This window comes from Falco naumanni, chromosome 8, assembly GCF_017639655.2.
Source record: "Falco naumanni isolate bFalNau1 chromosome 8, bFalNau1.pat, whole genome shotgun sequence".
Taxonomy (NCBI): domain Eukaryota; kingdom Metazoa; phylum Chordata; class Aves; order Falconiformes; family Falconidae; genus Falco; species Falco naumanni.
In genome coordinates, this window is record NC_054061.1 from 35,224,513 (window position 1) to 35,240,534 (window position 16,022).

Sequence of the window (16,022 nt, forward strand, 5' to 3'; positions counted from 1 at the left end):
TTGAAGATAATACTGAGAAAACAAGAAATATTTGAAACACTGCTCAGACCTTTAGTAGGAGGTGGGGGGAAGCGATTTAGAAAAAACATATGTTTAGGAATGGAGCTTAATCCAAATTCTGGCAATGCTCTGAAGTTTTTATGCCCTTGAGAATGTCCCTCAACAGCTCTGTTTCAGTTTAATCACACGTTAAAATAATAACAAATACTTGTCACTGCTGTTGAATGGCTGTGCCTTTTAATCACGTTTATATCATTTTTAGAGCAAGTACTGTGCAAGGCTGACCATAGGCTCTGGCAAAGGAAGCTTTTGCCTGGGGTAGTGGGTATAGCGTGGGTGACCACAGCTGGATGATGCCTCTGCCCATTTTGCCTGCTGCCTGAATTTCCGACAGCAGAGGCTTACTGCAAGCATGTGGAGTCCAGGCTGTTGCCCTGAGTTTTGTGTCAAGTGCAGAGAACTGGTTAAAACCTGGAGGTGAGGGCCAGGAGGGGAAAGGTTCAGTGCTTGCACTTCAGTCTGAAGCATCCCTGCCACATCTGCATATGAAGGTGGTGCCTGAAGGGGCGTCTGTGCTTCTGCAGAATTGAATGTTGCTGTCCTGTGAACGAAGGCAGAAGGAATCACTTTCTTTTCTACTATCATTTGCCTAAATATTAGAATTTCAGTAAGGCTGAGGAGAAACATTAACACTGGTGGCACTGTGCAGCACGCAGGATTAATACTACAGTGGAAAACAGTGTGCTTTATCTGCCGTTCAGGAATGAAGGAATGCTTTTCCTGCTGTTATACCAGTATTGCAATAGGCCACTGATTCCTGTAGTTCTGGTAAAAGATACTTGCTGACTGTAGAAGATCCCTCTGGTCCATCCTGTATAAATAGCCTTTCTCGTTGCTTGGTGGTATCTCTAGGGCTCAGGTTATACGAGGTACTTTGTATTTTTCTCTGTGAAGATTACGCTAAGGAGAGCACTGTGTGGAGGGAGTAACGCCTGTGCTTGGGGCTGCTGCTGGCCTGTTTCTAACCGGTGCAATTTAACAGGTATTTTCAAGAAGTCCAGAACAAAAAAGGTACTGCACCCCCAAGTGCAGTCAGCAGGGAGAGCTGCAGCAGTGAAACAGAAGTAACACCCTGTTGTGGAGTTTCATAGACTTTGAAATAGTTGGTGTGTTTGTGGAAGGCTGCGTTCCGAGCGCGCCGTGTCGCGGTACAGCCAGCCTGGCTGGGAGCAGGGGCAGGCACCCTGCGGGGCCGCATGATGGACCTCGGGGGGACAGGAGGGGTAAGGGTAGGCTAGGGAAAAAGCTGGTTTTGCTCTTTAAATTGAAATTTTATGTACACGTGTTGGTGGGTGTGTTTTTCCAAGGTGTATGTTGTGGATTTCCTGGTGCTCTTGAGGTCTGGGGGAAAGCTGTGTGGCTTGCTGCAAAGGGCGCTTTGGGAGTATTGTATTTCCATGGATGACTTTGAGGAAAACAGATGCTTATCTTTCTCCTCACTTTTTTTTCCTTTGTATGCATGTGTCTGTGTGCTGGTTTGTTTTTTTTTGTCATTATGGGGCAAGGGCTGTGTCTGTACAGCAGCACATGGGTGTTTGATTCTTGTTGAGGTGTCTGTATGAACTGTATTAAAGTAGTTAGTGAAACTAAAATCCTAGCTATTTTTATGGCTTTATCTTGGCTTTTGGTGCTTGTTTGAATTCTTTTGGCTGTTTGAGCTCTTGCTCCTTCACTCAGTGTCACAGCTGGTTTGTTGTCTCCTGTTGCTGCTTAATTTTACAAAGCTTGTAGGAATGTGTAACCTTTGTACTGGCTCTTCTCTAAGTCTACTTAAAGCTAATGGAAAATTTCATATTGCTGAAAACTGCGTAAATGACAGTTTCACTAAATTCTAAAAATTCCCATTTGCAGGTGTTAGTTTCATGAACAGAAGCTTCTGAAAAGCACTTTGTCTGCTGTGTTCCTAGCTCATGTGCTACTGGAGTGCTTGCTGTGGCTTCTTAACATGATGACGTTAATATTGTCAACCTTATGGTTTTAAAAACCATGTTTTGAAGCAAACAGGCTCATAAATATTGAATCGTTTTTATTTGTCCCTTGTTTTTAAGTCTTTAAGGCTCTTGTTCTCAAGCTTCACCACAGCCATCATGGAAAGGACTTAAACTGGAGCCATCTGATTTCAGGATTGAAAATTATAATATCCCTCAGAAAAATAACTTGGATCAGTCATGAGTTCTGTAATTTCAGATTAGTCTTTTGCAGGAAGATTTTGTCTGACTTACCAGGCCAGTCCTTGAGAGCAGATTTTGAACGTGGCCAGGGCTATTGCTTATTTTCTCAGAAGCTGGAATTTACTTTTCATGTGTGGGTTGTGTCTGCCTAGTTTGGTGTTGGATGTGGTTGGGTCAGGATGTATACATCAATTCCTCAGTTAACTTTATGATCACTGAAATGGATTTAATAATTGTTGGAATCTTCACTGACAGAAATGTGCTTTGTTTATTATTGCTACTGCTGCCGGATTGTTTTTCTGCTTACAGAGGGATGGCAGACATCAGTACTCTGAAACTGCCATAGCAGTGTGCTTGGGACTGAGCAGGACGTGTACCAGAACAACTGCCTGTGTAAATACGATGTATTTGCAGCAGAAAATTCCAAGTGTTACTTCTTTCGGGAATCTTCTTTCCCTTTGTGGTAGCAGTTGAAGACCTGTTAAGTTGTGAGTAGTTTTCATTAGCTCGTTGTTAGACACAATGAGGTAGCAGCCAAGATGATGAGTGCTCCCTTCCCTAGCTAATGAAGGAAAACTGAAACCTTTTGGATTAAAGAAGAGCATGTGGGTTTTGGAAGGATTATTGAAATAAAAAGCATTTGTCCACTTACCTGGCATGACATTGTTGGCTTGGGTCTTTAAGTACCACCTTGCCTGTGGCTAATGGCAGTCGTATTGCTGATTGTATTTATTATGGTCATAAATATATTGTCTAGATTTAGACTAGAAACCTTATTCAGAAGATTAACTCCCACCCACAATTATACATATTCTGGTTTAAATAGGGCAATATATGGGAGATCAGAGAAAGAAGCCAAGATACTGGTGTTGTGCATATCCTTGCACACGCGATCTTTGCTGTGGCTGGCTCAGTCCCGGTGAGCCCTTGCCGAGATCAGGTCAGGTTTTTGGGAATCCCCCTCAAAGCCAGTTGTGAAGGAGGATGAGGTGATTCACTGAGTAGTGCCAGGAGGCAGCAGGGGTGGGCTGGCACTGGAGCTGGTGGCTGGTTCAGCCTGGGAGAACTGGTGCCGAGGAAAGAGGGGTGGCAGGTGGCCCCAGGGAGGCTGACCGGGGTCACTGAGCCCACACAGGGGCGTTCTCAAGGCTCAGAACACTGTGCCTGGTGTGGAGGGTGGGAGGGAGGCTGGGCCCAGGAGAGAGCAGCTGGGATGCTGTGGGAGATGGCCAAGTGAGCAGCCCTAATGTGCCTGCATGCTTCTGCTTGTGGCTGTGACTCCTTTGTTTTTAAACATTTAATCCTTCTGAGGAGCATACATATGTCCCTTTAGTGGGTTTGTAAACTCATTTTGCTGGAGAAACCTCTACAATGCCTGTGTTGGAGGTGGGAGGCAGGCTTGCAGTGAAGCCATGTGTGGGCTTGGTGTGTGCTAGTGGGAAGAAGCATTTAAGCTTGGCTGAAGCTGGCTTGCGTGGAGGCTGGTGGGACACCCGCAGAAAGGAGGGGACCATGCCTGGTGAGCTACGGGAGTCACGGCTGGAGTTGGGGGTACCAGCCGCTGGCCTTGGGGCAGGGCATGAGTCGAGGTGTCCAAGCGTCTGTCACAAAACCAATGACCAATGCACCTGGGGTTAAGTCTGGCCAAAAAGGAGTGAGGAGGAACATAGCCTGTTTTCTGTGGCGTTGGTGGGTTTGCCCACCAGCACACAGTATGTGTGCTTGGCTTTTACGGGGGGCTCTCAGGTCCTCAGGGAGTTGGGCTTTGCCGGTCTAGTAGGGGTTGAGCACGGGGTTTCGATGTGCTGAAATGTGTGTCAGCTTCTTTTTTTTGTGTGTGTGTCTGCTGCTGGTGCAGGAGGCCGTGTGGTGGGTGGGAGGACAGGTTTCTCTGGTGCCATCCACCTTCATCTGCACCTGGAAGGGAAATTCTTGTGGGAGAGATACCCTTCTTGCATGTTTCAGCTGCACTGATGCTTGGAGATGGGACATGGATAAACGGGCAGAGCAGGGCCAGAGCAAGTCCAGCACCTTGCAGAGTCAGATGGTGGCTGGGCATCTCTTTAGGAACAGGCGTGATTGTAAGCTTTTTTCCCCCCAGTCTGTAATTGCTACAGAGTAGCTATCTTTCCTAAAGCTTACAGTCAAATAACTTAAAATATTTGAATCTGATACCTTAAAGTTTGTTAAAAGCCAGAAAGAATCTCCTTTCATTGGAAAGGAAGTTTGAGGCTCCATTTATTTTGCTTTGAAAGGTCCCAGGCTGGTGGTTCAGTCAGGGGAAACGCTGGCCCTTGTTTACTGTGGTTCCTGAACAGCTAGTACAGTCTCTTCTCCCCATTTACACCTTGCCCAGAGCTGAAGGGGTTACATTTTAAAATGAATAATGACTAAATTTATTCGTCATGGACAAATGATGACAGCTGTTGAGATGCTCCTGTTAGCGCTTCCCAGGGGATAAAGTCAGGCTGGTTCCTAGTGCAAGCCAGCCCAGCCAGGCAGACTCAGCTCGTCTTCATCCCAGATTATTTGTCCCGGGTTCCCCTTGCTAGCAGGGAATTGCCTTCCTAGAAGTGAACTGAAGTTTCCTGGGCTGAAATGGGTGTTGGTGGGAATCTCACAGAGCTGCAGCCAGAGAGAGGTCTGAAGCCATAGCTGTTTAAAGCCACGTGTGAAGACAGCATGCTTAATGAATACGAGGGGCAATGATTGATTATGTGCTGGACTGAAAGCCGCGGCGCTCTGTGAAGCACTCTTACATCTGGGCACGCTATGGAAAATATGAAGGAATGTTAAGGAAGCTTATTTGCAGAAGGATATGTACTTGTAAGCAATTTTTTTTCTCTTCTTAAATAATGTAAAGGGATTGAAAAATGTAAAGCAAATAGTGTTCTCTGTTTCTTTGAGACAGCAGAGTGGTGAGCAGACAAAGGCCTCTTTTATAAGGGCATGTCTTTGATGGAGAGTACTGTATGGCCCTTATAACTGAGCACTGGGGGATGTGTGTATGTCTTGGGATGGGAGAACATCAGTAGTTATTTAATATTAGAACCTGGTACCGATTCCGCTTCAGTGCACCTCTGCTGGAGTCATGAGAGTTACACCCATCCTGAATTTACCACCTCGTGATTTGCAGATAGGCTGCAAAAAAATATGATCCTAGTTCAGATGATTAATGTGAACAGGACTCAACAAATAGGAGGGGGGAAAAAAAAAAGGCTTTTTAATGATAGTGTTTAGTAGCTTGTTTTTTTTTTCTGTCCTCCCATGTTCAGGTTTCTTTCTGTTCTTTGTTTCTCTTTCTGTCCTGCACACGTGCTGCTGGAAGACTTGATGTGCAGTTCTGAATGTGGCGCTGTCATTCTGTGCTGTTCAGATGAGAAAATGCTCTTGGGTTGTTGAAGGGATATTCTGATTTGATAAATATGTAGTGCTTAGTTTGTAGACTTAATGAACACAAAGATGTGATTGTAATCCAAATTCCATGTAGTTCAAAACTGTGGGTTGAATAGTTGGTTTTGGAGTGTTGTGGTTTTTTGCTAATGCTCAGAAAAGCCTGTTTTAAATGAAAATGAGTTTATTTAATTGCTACAATGCTACAAAAGTGTGATCCTTTTAATACATGTTTTTTCTGAATTTTTATTTGTTATATGAAATGGAAAACCACACCCTTTTCTCCTTTCACAGGGGTGAGGCTTTAAAAATGCAGATACAAGGGAAAGTTAACTAGAGACTGCATCTACATAGCCTGAAATGCAGCTGATGGAGAATTTTATTATCAGATGAATGTGGTTTTGAAGTAATCGCGTGTCTTTTGTTTTGACCGATTTTTCTCTTAGCTGGTAATATGAGGTAAATGATCATTTGCTTAATATCTGTATAGGAGCTTTTGAAATAAATGCAATTGGGACAGATTTTGCTCAGAAGTTTTTGTGCCAATCTTTCTGCATCACTTAAACCCCTTCCTAGAGACTTCAGAGATTATATGTTTTAAAGTCAATTTTGATTGGCTATGACCTTCTGTGCAAGTCTCGCCAGATAATGTTTTTGAAATAATTCCTGTTTGAACTAGGCTATCTTCCAGAGAAAAAAATTTCAATCTTGCTTTTTTAGAACTGCCTGTGGTAGAATTTTCTGGGTGACACACCTCCTAACCTCACAGAGAGTCAGCCCTGTGATTATTGCAAAAAAATGGAGGGGGGGAGGGGAAGGGAGGAAAAAAGGCAATTCAGAATTTAATTTGTTTTTAACCTCCAGCCAGTGGCCTTGTTGTATATTTTTCTATTAGGTGAAAAACAATATTAATTAATCACAGTTAAAAACTGCGTTAACAAATCTTGAGTTGCTGCATTAACACAGAATATAATTAAGCAACTTGTTAAGAATCTGGCCAGGTTAAACAGTCCTCTGCAGTGAATTTTCATTTAATTGAATTAAAAACATATTTTCCAATCCTTTAATATTTTTCATGATTCTTCCCTGAGCTTTTTTCGAATTATTTTTGAATTACATATGTCAGAACAAGACCAGTGTCAGCAGGGAGGTAGCACGGTCTCCATGGCTGCCTTAGGGCACTCTATCAGAGACCCCACATCTGAAGTTTGGCTTATGTTCTTCTCCTTAGCTGTGTGACCTTACACTTCTTGATGTTACAGTTTGTATGTTCACATTTTTCCTGTTTGCTTTTGCCTGAACAACAATCCAAGTACCGTTGTTCTGTTACCCCTTCCCTTTAGATGGTACTTTTTTTTTCCTAGCCCTTTCACCTATTCCAAGACGTCTTGAACATCAAAATTAAGGGGAGAGATGTCCTTGGCCACCTTTCTGAACTTGGTGGATGCTGGTGTCTACCTGCTCTTTCAGTGTTGTGCTGTGATGGGAGTGTGGCATCGCGTGCACGGGTGCATATCGGAAATGTCAGTTTTTAGGGTTTTGGATGATCTGTGATTGTTCTTATGGGTCCAACTGCGAATAAGTCATTACCACTTCGGATAGGGAAAATTCTTTAAGGCCGTTAGGCTGAGGACAATACAAGCTTTTCTTTCTATTATTTTGCCTCCCCTAGAATATGTCTATACTGTTATCAGTTTATTTTCTTACCCTCAGGAGGCTCAACCCGTATTGAATTTCACTCGTTAGTGTTTAACTGGGAGCCTGTGTTTGTCACCAGATGTTCCCAGGTGCTTTCCTGAATAGGGATGGGTCAAAACACCTGCTTGAGTTTTTGCCAAGTGAAATTTGCAAAGGAAAAGATCCTGAACCATTGGAGGGTGGGTGTGTACCTTGGGCTGGTGGAGAGGAATAGACATGAAGCAGATCTCAAATCTTGAATGAAGGGTTAGCGTGGAGAAGCCAAGTGAACGGGTGCTGAGGTGGCTTCCTGGCCTCCATAAATACTATGTCATCTGGCCAAACACTTTGTCACCTTTCAACCTAAGGCCAGTTTTTAAAGTGGATTACTTAATCTGTGTAAAACTGCAATATAAGCATTCCTTTGGAATTGGAATGCCCTTCACTGAGAGTCAAAATGACTGTAATTTATTTTAAGTTAATTAATGTTCATGTGTGGAGGTAGAGGCTGCAGTTCCCTTTGGATGTACACAGAAGGTTCAGTAAGTTTTAATACATCTTATATTTATGGGGTTTTATGAATTTGAGGTAACTTTTTCTATTTCCTTGCAAAGAATCTCTGGTGATCATTTAAAAAGTTGAAGTGGACTTGTAGCTCTGGATAGGTCTGTGATTAATGGTCTGTGGCTTATCAAATGCATGGGTCTTGGCATGCAGCCTGTCTTGGGGTACCCTGTTTGTTCTCGGTCTGGTGTAGGCACTTGGTGGGGTGTGACAGGGCAGCCTGTGCTGCCTGATCCTCTCCGCACTTGGATCCTGGATTTGCTTATGGTCTTAGTTTCACTACAGCCCATGGCAAAATAGCTCTTGGAGACATAAGCATCAGAGATACGGACTGTAGAGACTCCAAGTATTATTTGTGGCTTGCGTCTTTCTGTTGTAAATTTTAAGTTTATTCTTTTTAGCTGAATGCATTCATTGAAAGGGTTTATAACATAGTGGCTGCAATAGCAAAGGATCGGGTTCAGTGGCCTTGTGGTCATTGTGAATAACCGGATTTCTAGCATGAAGACACTGCTGAGATGAGAGCTGGCTGAGCAGACCTGAACATGCAGCATCTTTTGCCACCACGTTGGCATATTCCTTGGGGCATCCTTTTGCTTCATCAGACTTACAGCTGACTGTGGTTTTTTTGGCAGATAAAATTTTTGATGATGAAGACTCAGTGGATGGAAACAGACCTTCCTCAGCTAGCTCCTCTACATCTTCAAAGGCCCCTGCAAACTCGCGCAGAGTTGGGATGGGGAGTACCCGCAGACTTGGGTCTGCAGCTCTGGGCTCCAAGTCTTCAAGTAAGCAGACAGCATATATAATTAACCTTTATGTGACGTATTTATAGTGTTTATGCTTGAGCTTATTGCAAGGACTTCCAGACTGGCCCCCAGGATCCAGTAACAGATTTTTTCCCTGTGAAGTCATTATGTGTAAATTGTCTGCATGCTGCAACCGAAATTCAGTAGGATGATCTCCAAGCAGTCCCCATGTCCCTATAATGTGTTTTGCATTTGTCAGAGGTTGGATCTGTGCAGTTGTGCACTGAGGGCTGTGAGTAAATCATGTCAGTGTTACAGTCTGTACATTTTTGCCTTTAGAGCTGCAGCTTTTTGGCTGGACTGAAACAGGATGCTTATAGCTACATGATAAACTCCAGCCCATGCAATCTAAAACTGATGCGTTGGCTTTCTTCTAAGAGCTTTGGCCATTGCTGTTAATGAAGGTGCAGAAAGAAAACTGAGCATTAATTCTGAATGTGAGCAATAATTCTACATGTGACCTAGAGAAATGGAGAAAGTTCCCTCTATCAGACACTCCAATCTGTATTCCAGAGACTATTTATCTTCGTTATCATTTGTCTGTTTGTGCACCTGTCAGATCTGCACCTTCATCTATTATAGATAGGATTAAATCCTTTAAAATAAAATCTCTCATATAATTAAATATTCCCTTTCATTTTTCAGACTGTGTCCCCTAACTGTTGAGTGACTACTGTAATGACTTCCCTAATGTGCCCTCTGTGCCTAGGAGTTGAAGGATGCTGTGAATGTCTAGTCTGTGCCTGGCATTGAATTTCCCTGTCTCTGCTTTCATTAAATCTGCAGCACTCTGAGGCTGCATGGATAGTGAACTTTCTCCTGATTAAGTGCCTTGATAGCTGGTGGTTTCTTAATTGATTCTCTTGCTGATAAGAAGACTGAAAGATTGAAAAGGCTTTTTCATTTGTATGTCAGCAGCCAAAGAGGGAGCAGGTGCTGTGGATGAGGAAGACTTCATTAAGGCATTTGAAGATGTCCCAACAGTTCAGGTAAGTAGAATTACATGTTAAAGCACACAGTACCAAAAAGCAGAAGACGGATATAGGATCATCTGGTTCTAATCACTGGCAAATTGTGCTTTGTTGTGGTGTTGACAAATATTTCTTAGTGGGAAGGCGAGTTAGAGGGAGGCTAGTTTTAAATGTATCTGCCAGCAGTTTGTGTGAATCCCTCAGAGGTGGAGGGAATAGGGGTGGGAGGGTTGTGGTGGAACTATCACAGGAATGGACATGGAACTGGAACTGGATGCGCATGCTGCACAGTGCGGTCTGGTTGAAGAAAAACTTAAGTCAGCAGAAGCCTCTCTGCATTTCATCTGTACCATCTGGAAACTGAAAGAGATAAAGGTGACTTTTGTGTTCCAGGACTGCTGCTGTTGTGAGTGTGACAACTGGACAGTGCATGTTTGCTGATAGATATGGCTGGATAGCTGAGTTGTCACATATCCCCTGTCCTTCACCAGAGCTTTATTTTTGGGACAGCTGAACAGCACATGTCATGATCTTCTGTAGGTCTTGGACTAATAGAGCCACTAGTAGCTGCAGGAATGCTGCTTAAAGTTGTGAAAATATAGTAAAATAAATAAAGATGATCCTTTAATCATCTTGTGGTCATTTAGTAATTTTTGATTGCAGGAAATGGGTGTAAATTCTTTGCATTGTGCAGATCTAGCCGTGTCGAAGGCTAGCACATGATACTTAAGCATTGAGGAGCAAAGGGCATAATGTAGTTGGGAAGTGGTCTGATTTTTTTGGAGTAAATCTTGCATTATGGTGCTACTCTGTATTTAAATTTGCAGATTTATTCCAGCCGGGATCTTGAGGAATCCATAAACAAAATAAGAGAGATACTATCAGATGATAAGCATGACTGGGAACAGAGAGTTTCTGCGGTAAGTGGTGAACTTAGGTATGAACTCTAATATGAGGTTTTTCTGCATTGAGCTTAATCCCATGAAGAGGGTACTGGGAGAACCTCAGGGTAAGGCTAGAATGTAGTTCAAGTGGTGAGCATCTGTTATGTTCCCCCAAGCTTGAGGGAAACATTTTCTTAAGAGACTGAATTTAAACCACATCTATGAAAGAAAATGCTATTTGATATACAAGAATCAGGTTGAACTGTGAAAGTCATGCAGCAAAACCAGATGTAAAGCTAGAAATTTGCTAGCAGATGCTGAAATTTAAATGTCAGAGGTGGTATTCAGAATACCTTAAAACTTCCTTATGAGGCAGAAAGTCACTTTGCTTATAGAGAACTTACACTTTTGCAAAAGGAGGTGTAAAATAATTCACAAAGGATTTACAGATTTAGGTTTTGGATAAACAAATGCGACTATGGGAAATGTGGAAGTAGAAAATCAGAGAAGTTATATGCATGCAAAGACTGGTTTTATTTATTGAGGTGAGCAGTGTTTTTATGATATAAATAGATACATGATCTTGTCTACGCAGTAGACTTTCATCACTGGTGTAGCAACTTTGACATGTCTGTCAAATCCTGTGTTACAGATCTGAGTGGCAAACTGTGCTGATTCAGCTTACTTCAGATTTTTTTGTTTGCTGTACTGAGTAACAGTGAGCTTAAATCAAGGCACTGTACAGATGCATCAATATACATGAGGGCCTGTGAAAGTGTCCAAAAGAACGTATATAGGATGAAACAGTGGTCCCTGTAATTAATATTAGTAGAAAATTTCTCATTTTATTGGAGTTAGGGTTCTACTTTTAGTAGAGCCAGATAATTATTTTATTGAATTCAATAGACATATTCTAGATATGTCAGTGTTACTCAGATTTGAGCCATGCCCTTTAAGCCTAGGAATATTTTTTTATTTTTTTTTTTAATGGAGTAGTCAGTTGTGAGAGGACCTAAGCTTTAGAAGCTGTTGTTTCTAACAGGTGGTTTCTAACAGGAATAGAGGAGAACTTTTAAGATATCTTTTGGTTTAAAATGTGATGTTTGGGTTATTAACAATATAGTCTAAGTAGTCGTATGCAATGGTTTTGGGTTTCTAAAACAGTTACCTAGTCTGTTTATTGTCATACTTAGTATGTTAACCTGTGAGTTGAATATAAGACCTGAAATAATAAAATTGTTTGGACGTGAACACAGTTCCTTAACGCATGTTGAGGAACAATTGTACAAGGACCCTGGAAACCTTGTATCAGCGCTGAACATAATTGTCCTTATATCTATTGCTCATTAACAGTCACTGCTTTCTCTTCTGGTGCTAACAGTTGAAAAAGATCCGCTCCTTACTTTTGGCTGGAGCTGCAGAATATGATAACTTCTTCCAACACTTAAGACTTTTGGATGGAGCATTTAAATTATCTGCTAAAGACCTGCGGTCTCAAGTAGTACGAGAGGCTTGTATCACATTGGGGTAAGTTTATTTTCTTAATATGTTTGAGATGTGCTGTAGAAAAAAGGAACAGACACTGGGTAAAACACATTTAGGGTGTAACGTGCTGCTAGTAAGTATTACATAGTTATAGGTAGAACATGATTTTGCTACAGCTGTTTAAACCACATTCACGTAGACCAATAATTGTAGTTCTGCCGAAGTGTGTTCCTGAGTTTAAAACAATGCTGGTTTGAGATATGCTGAATGAATGAGCAAGCCATGCATTCATGCACTGAGTGGGGAAGGATTAAACAATAAAGCTGAAAATGTATGTTTTGATCTGGTTTAGATTGAGCTAGTTCTTATTTTTGGTGGTTATCCTCTCTGAAACGCTTCAAGAAAAAGGGTGCTGCTAACAGTTTTTTGAAATTTATGCATATTAAGGCAAAGTAGACAGTTTCAGAGAAACTGTAATACGAACTAACAACTTCAGAAAAACATGTTCTTTGAGCGTGATCCCATTTGATAATAAATTTTTAGCTGTGCTAGTTACTTCATTTTGTGCTGAACTTACTGTTTCTCAGACTTCAGATGAATATAGAACACAAGTTTGAGATGAAAGCAAAGGAACTGGTTTTTTTGAAACATGGTGCTCTCTGTCCTTTGGAGTTGGAGAGGAGGTGACAGTTGTGAAGATGGAGATGTCAGATGTGCTTATGTCAGATGTTCTGAAGAAGTCTGACATACTTAATCCTCAGCACAATTACCAGCATGACTTCATTCTTTTTTTCAGACATTTGTCATCAGTTCTGGGAAACAAGTTTGACCACGGGGCAGAAGCCATCATGCCAACAATTTTTAATCTAATTCCGAATAGTGCCAAAGTCATGGCCACTTCTGGTGTTGTAGCAGTTAGATTAATAATTCGAGTAAGTATACATCAATAAAGAAGTATGTTATAATTTCCAAATACTGTGGTATTTCTGAGGAAGTGTGAATGTTGCTACAATGATAATCAGTTTTAGTGCCTGATCTACTTTTCTGCTTTGTGTTGGGCTGGGCTGTTTCAGATGTCACTCAACCTTGTGCAGAACATGATAGTTAAGCCCTGCCAAAACAGAAGGAAAAAAGTTTCTTTGCAGAGTAAGATATTTCCATCTCTTTAAGAGCTGAGCAAACTTTTTTCTTTGAATGGGTTTTAAAACTGCCTTGCAGGACAGACTCATCCTCTTAATTATGCTCTAAATTGCCTCACAGACAGTGCACGTTTCCTAAATCCATTAGGTCACAGAAATGTCTTCTGTCTAGTGATTCAGTGGGGAAGCTGTAGATAGCCTGATATCTCTGAAATTGTCACCACTGACAGTTTAGATCCTCTTGCAGTGACTTCAGCTCCTTGACCCACTGGAGCCTGCTATTATAGAAGAAAATGAAATATCTGTTGAAGATAATTTAACAGATAAAATACAAAATATTTTTAATAATAAAAATATCTGTCCGTATCTGCTAGTGTTCCTTTATTTAGCAGTTCTATTTTTAAGAATTGAACAAAAATAAGTATCTACATACTGGGCTTAGGTGGCTGAAAGAGATGGCCTTTCACTCCATGGCACCATGGTGTAAAGATTTCTTCCTGTTTTTGTTGTTTGTTTTCTTCTAGCATACGCACATCCCTCGATTAATACCCATCATAACCAGTAATTGTACATCCAAGTCTGTTGCAGTTAGAAGGTGAGCATCTAGTTTGAATTTACTTTCTTTTACCACTAAGCAGGGTCACGTGTACTTTCTGATAACATTCATGTATTCGTTTTTATTCACGGAGAGGGTTGGTGTAACACACTTGCTAAATAGTGCATCTCCCCCATGAGTTGGGATCAAATTCCAAGTCAGCTATCTTGTATAAGCTGCAGCACTGCAGAGAAGAAAAGGCACTTTTCCACGGAGAGAAATGTTTCTTAAACTTATCTTTGTGCTTACATGCCATTATAACATCATATGATTTTGGCTTCTTTACAGACACGTTCTGATTCCCCACTACTAGCTGTTGTAGTGACATGCTTTCTTTGAGCCAGTCAGCAGAAGTAGTGTTCTGTGGTAGCATCACCTGGAAGTTAGGCTGGGTGTGCGAATGGTCCTCTCTGCACTTCAAATCTAGTCGTACTTCAGTCCAGTACCTCACTGGGAGGTTCTTGCTTGGTCCATGCAGATCAGCTAGTTCTAGTTAGACAAAAAGAAGGGCTTTGTGGTTGCTGATTTTGCTGACAAGCCTTGAACAAATAACAGCACACTTGTGCTGTAGTTTCTTGAAATGAGGAGGGGAGGTTAAAGTTGAAAAGGTCTCCACATGAAGCTGAATGTGAGGTTTCCGTGTGAACCCTGAACTTACAGGTACAGAATATCCTTAGCATGGATCTTCTGGGCTGTATCCTGTTTAATGGAAAAGGGGTCTCCCTGGGTGGTTTTATGTCAGACCCTCTCTTCAGACTTCTCTGTAGCGAGCTGCCTCCAGTTACTACTTCAGGCTGTTTATTGAGGGTGTTTGTAGAGATGCTGGTGGTTTTATTATTCTGTCATTACTGAATTGAATGTCCCAAAAACCTTTGTAATAAAAGATGGCTGTTGTTTAGAGGCAGGCATGTCAAAGTCACTGTGCCTCTGTTAACTCTGAGAACTCAGAGTTTCTTCTCTTCCTTCTCTCAGGCGCTGTTTTGAATTTTTAGACTTGCTGTTGCAGGAGTGGCAAACACACTCCCTAGAAAGGTAAGTTCTGAAAACAAGTCACTTATTTCTCTCCTGCTTAAGTCTGGGGAGGTTAATTCTGGAGAAAGGATAATCTAGGAGGTGAGATTATATCAGTTAACTCTAGTAGAGGTATTTCTGCCCCCAAAAAAAACATGTACGTATGTGTGCACACACCATTAGTCTTGGTAGTGTGGCCAGTCAGAGCTCAGTGGGACTGTCCTCTATGCCAGCCTTGGGAAACCTGGCTGAGTGAATTGCTGAGCTCAGTAGTTTCTGGGGGTTTTGTTGTTGTTTTTTTGTTTGGGGTTTTTTGTGTGTGTCTTTTCTCTTGTTTATTTTTTTCATTTTGCACCCTCAAGTGCGATGATGAGTTGAAGGCTACTACACATCTGTCAGGAGCTTCTGACGCTTCAGTACTTCAAACTAGTGAACAGCAAAAGTAATTGTGGGAGAAGAGACTGGGACACCATTTCCTTAGCCCTAGACTGTGCAAGACTATTTAAGGGTTAAGAGAGTGTTTTTGCACGCAGGCAGTTTCAATAGCTAACTAAAGACTGACCTACAAAGAATGCTGCTTGTCTTTTCCTAGTCAGCCATGTGTGGGTGAAATAAAACTGACTTGTAAGACTAAATAAATAAAGGCTCCAAAGGATCTTACATGGCAATGGGAGGGTGTAATGAAGTATTTGTTCTTAAGAGACCAAGGCAAAATCAAATTAGTCATTTGTTTATAAGTGTGACGCATCTTTCTGCACTGCTGGATAATGTTTTTGTTCTTATTTCAGACACATATCAGTGTTAGCTGAAACGATAAAGAAGGGAATTCATGATGCAGACTCTGAAGCCAGGATAGAGGCGAGAAAGTAAGTAGAAGCTGTTGTTGGTGTCTTTTCTTCCTCCCCTTCTTTGCCCCTGTTGTGTTGCAAGTCAGTGGTATTAGTGTTGGAGACTGAAGTCCAGACAAGTTACATTCTCCTGGTAGCTGATGCCAGCTTTCCCTTGGCTTCAGTCAGAATGTGTACTTCAGCAGATGTCAGATGAGGTGATCACGTGGGGCTGAGTTATATATGTATCACATCTTCTAACGGTGCTTATTTCACTTTGTTCTTGTAATATTTTATGATCTTTTTGTCTGAGGAGGTAAAATGCTTACCTGAGTTGTTCAAGAGTCTACAGTTGAGAACTAGTTACCTTGTTTGTCTTTTTGATGTTTGAATTGCTTGCAGTTAACTGATGTTTCTTCTGTTTAGTACAAAAATA

General features: G+C 41.7%; 1 protein-coding gene across 17 annotated transcripts in view; it reads left to right on the forward strand.

Moving 5' to 3' along the window:
• CLASP1 (cytoplasmic linker associated protein 1) overlaps window positions 1–16,022 on the forward strand; it is a 185,075-nt gene that overhangs the window by 79,726 nt on the left and 89,327 nt on the right. For 16 of the 17 annotated variants that reach the window (XM_040602652.1, XM_040602653.1, XM_040602659.1 and 13 more), the window contains 8 exons: window positions 8,501–8,653; window positions 9,590–9,663; window positions 10,473–10,565; window positions 11,911–12,056; window positions 12,811–12,946; window positions 13,678–13,748; window positions 14,721–14,780; window positions 15,548–15,625. In XM_040602652.1, the coding sequence (XP_040458586.1) occupies window positions 8,501–8,653; window positions 9,590–9,663; window positions 10,473–10,565; window positions 11,911–12,056; window positions 12,811–12,946; window positions 13,678–13,748; window positions 14,721–14,780; window positions 15,548–15,625 (811 nt within the window). The remainder of the gene's footprint in view (window positions 1–8,500; window positions 8,654–9,589; window positions 9,664–10,472; window positions 10,566–11,910; window positions 12,057–12,810; window positions 12,947–13,677; window positions 13,749–14,720; window positions 14,781–15,547; window positions 15,626–16,022) is intronic. The other variant, XM_040602654.1, reaches the window with a different exon arrangement.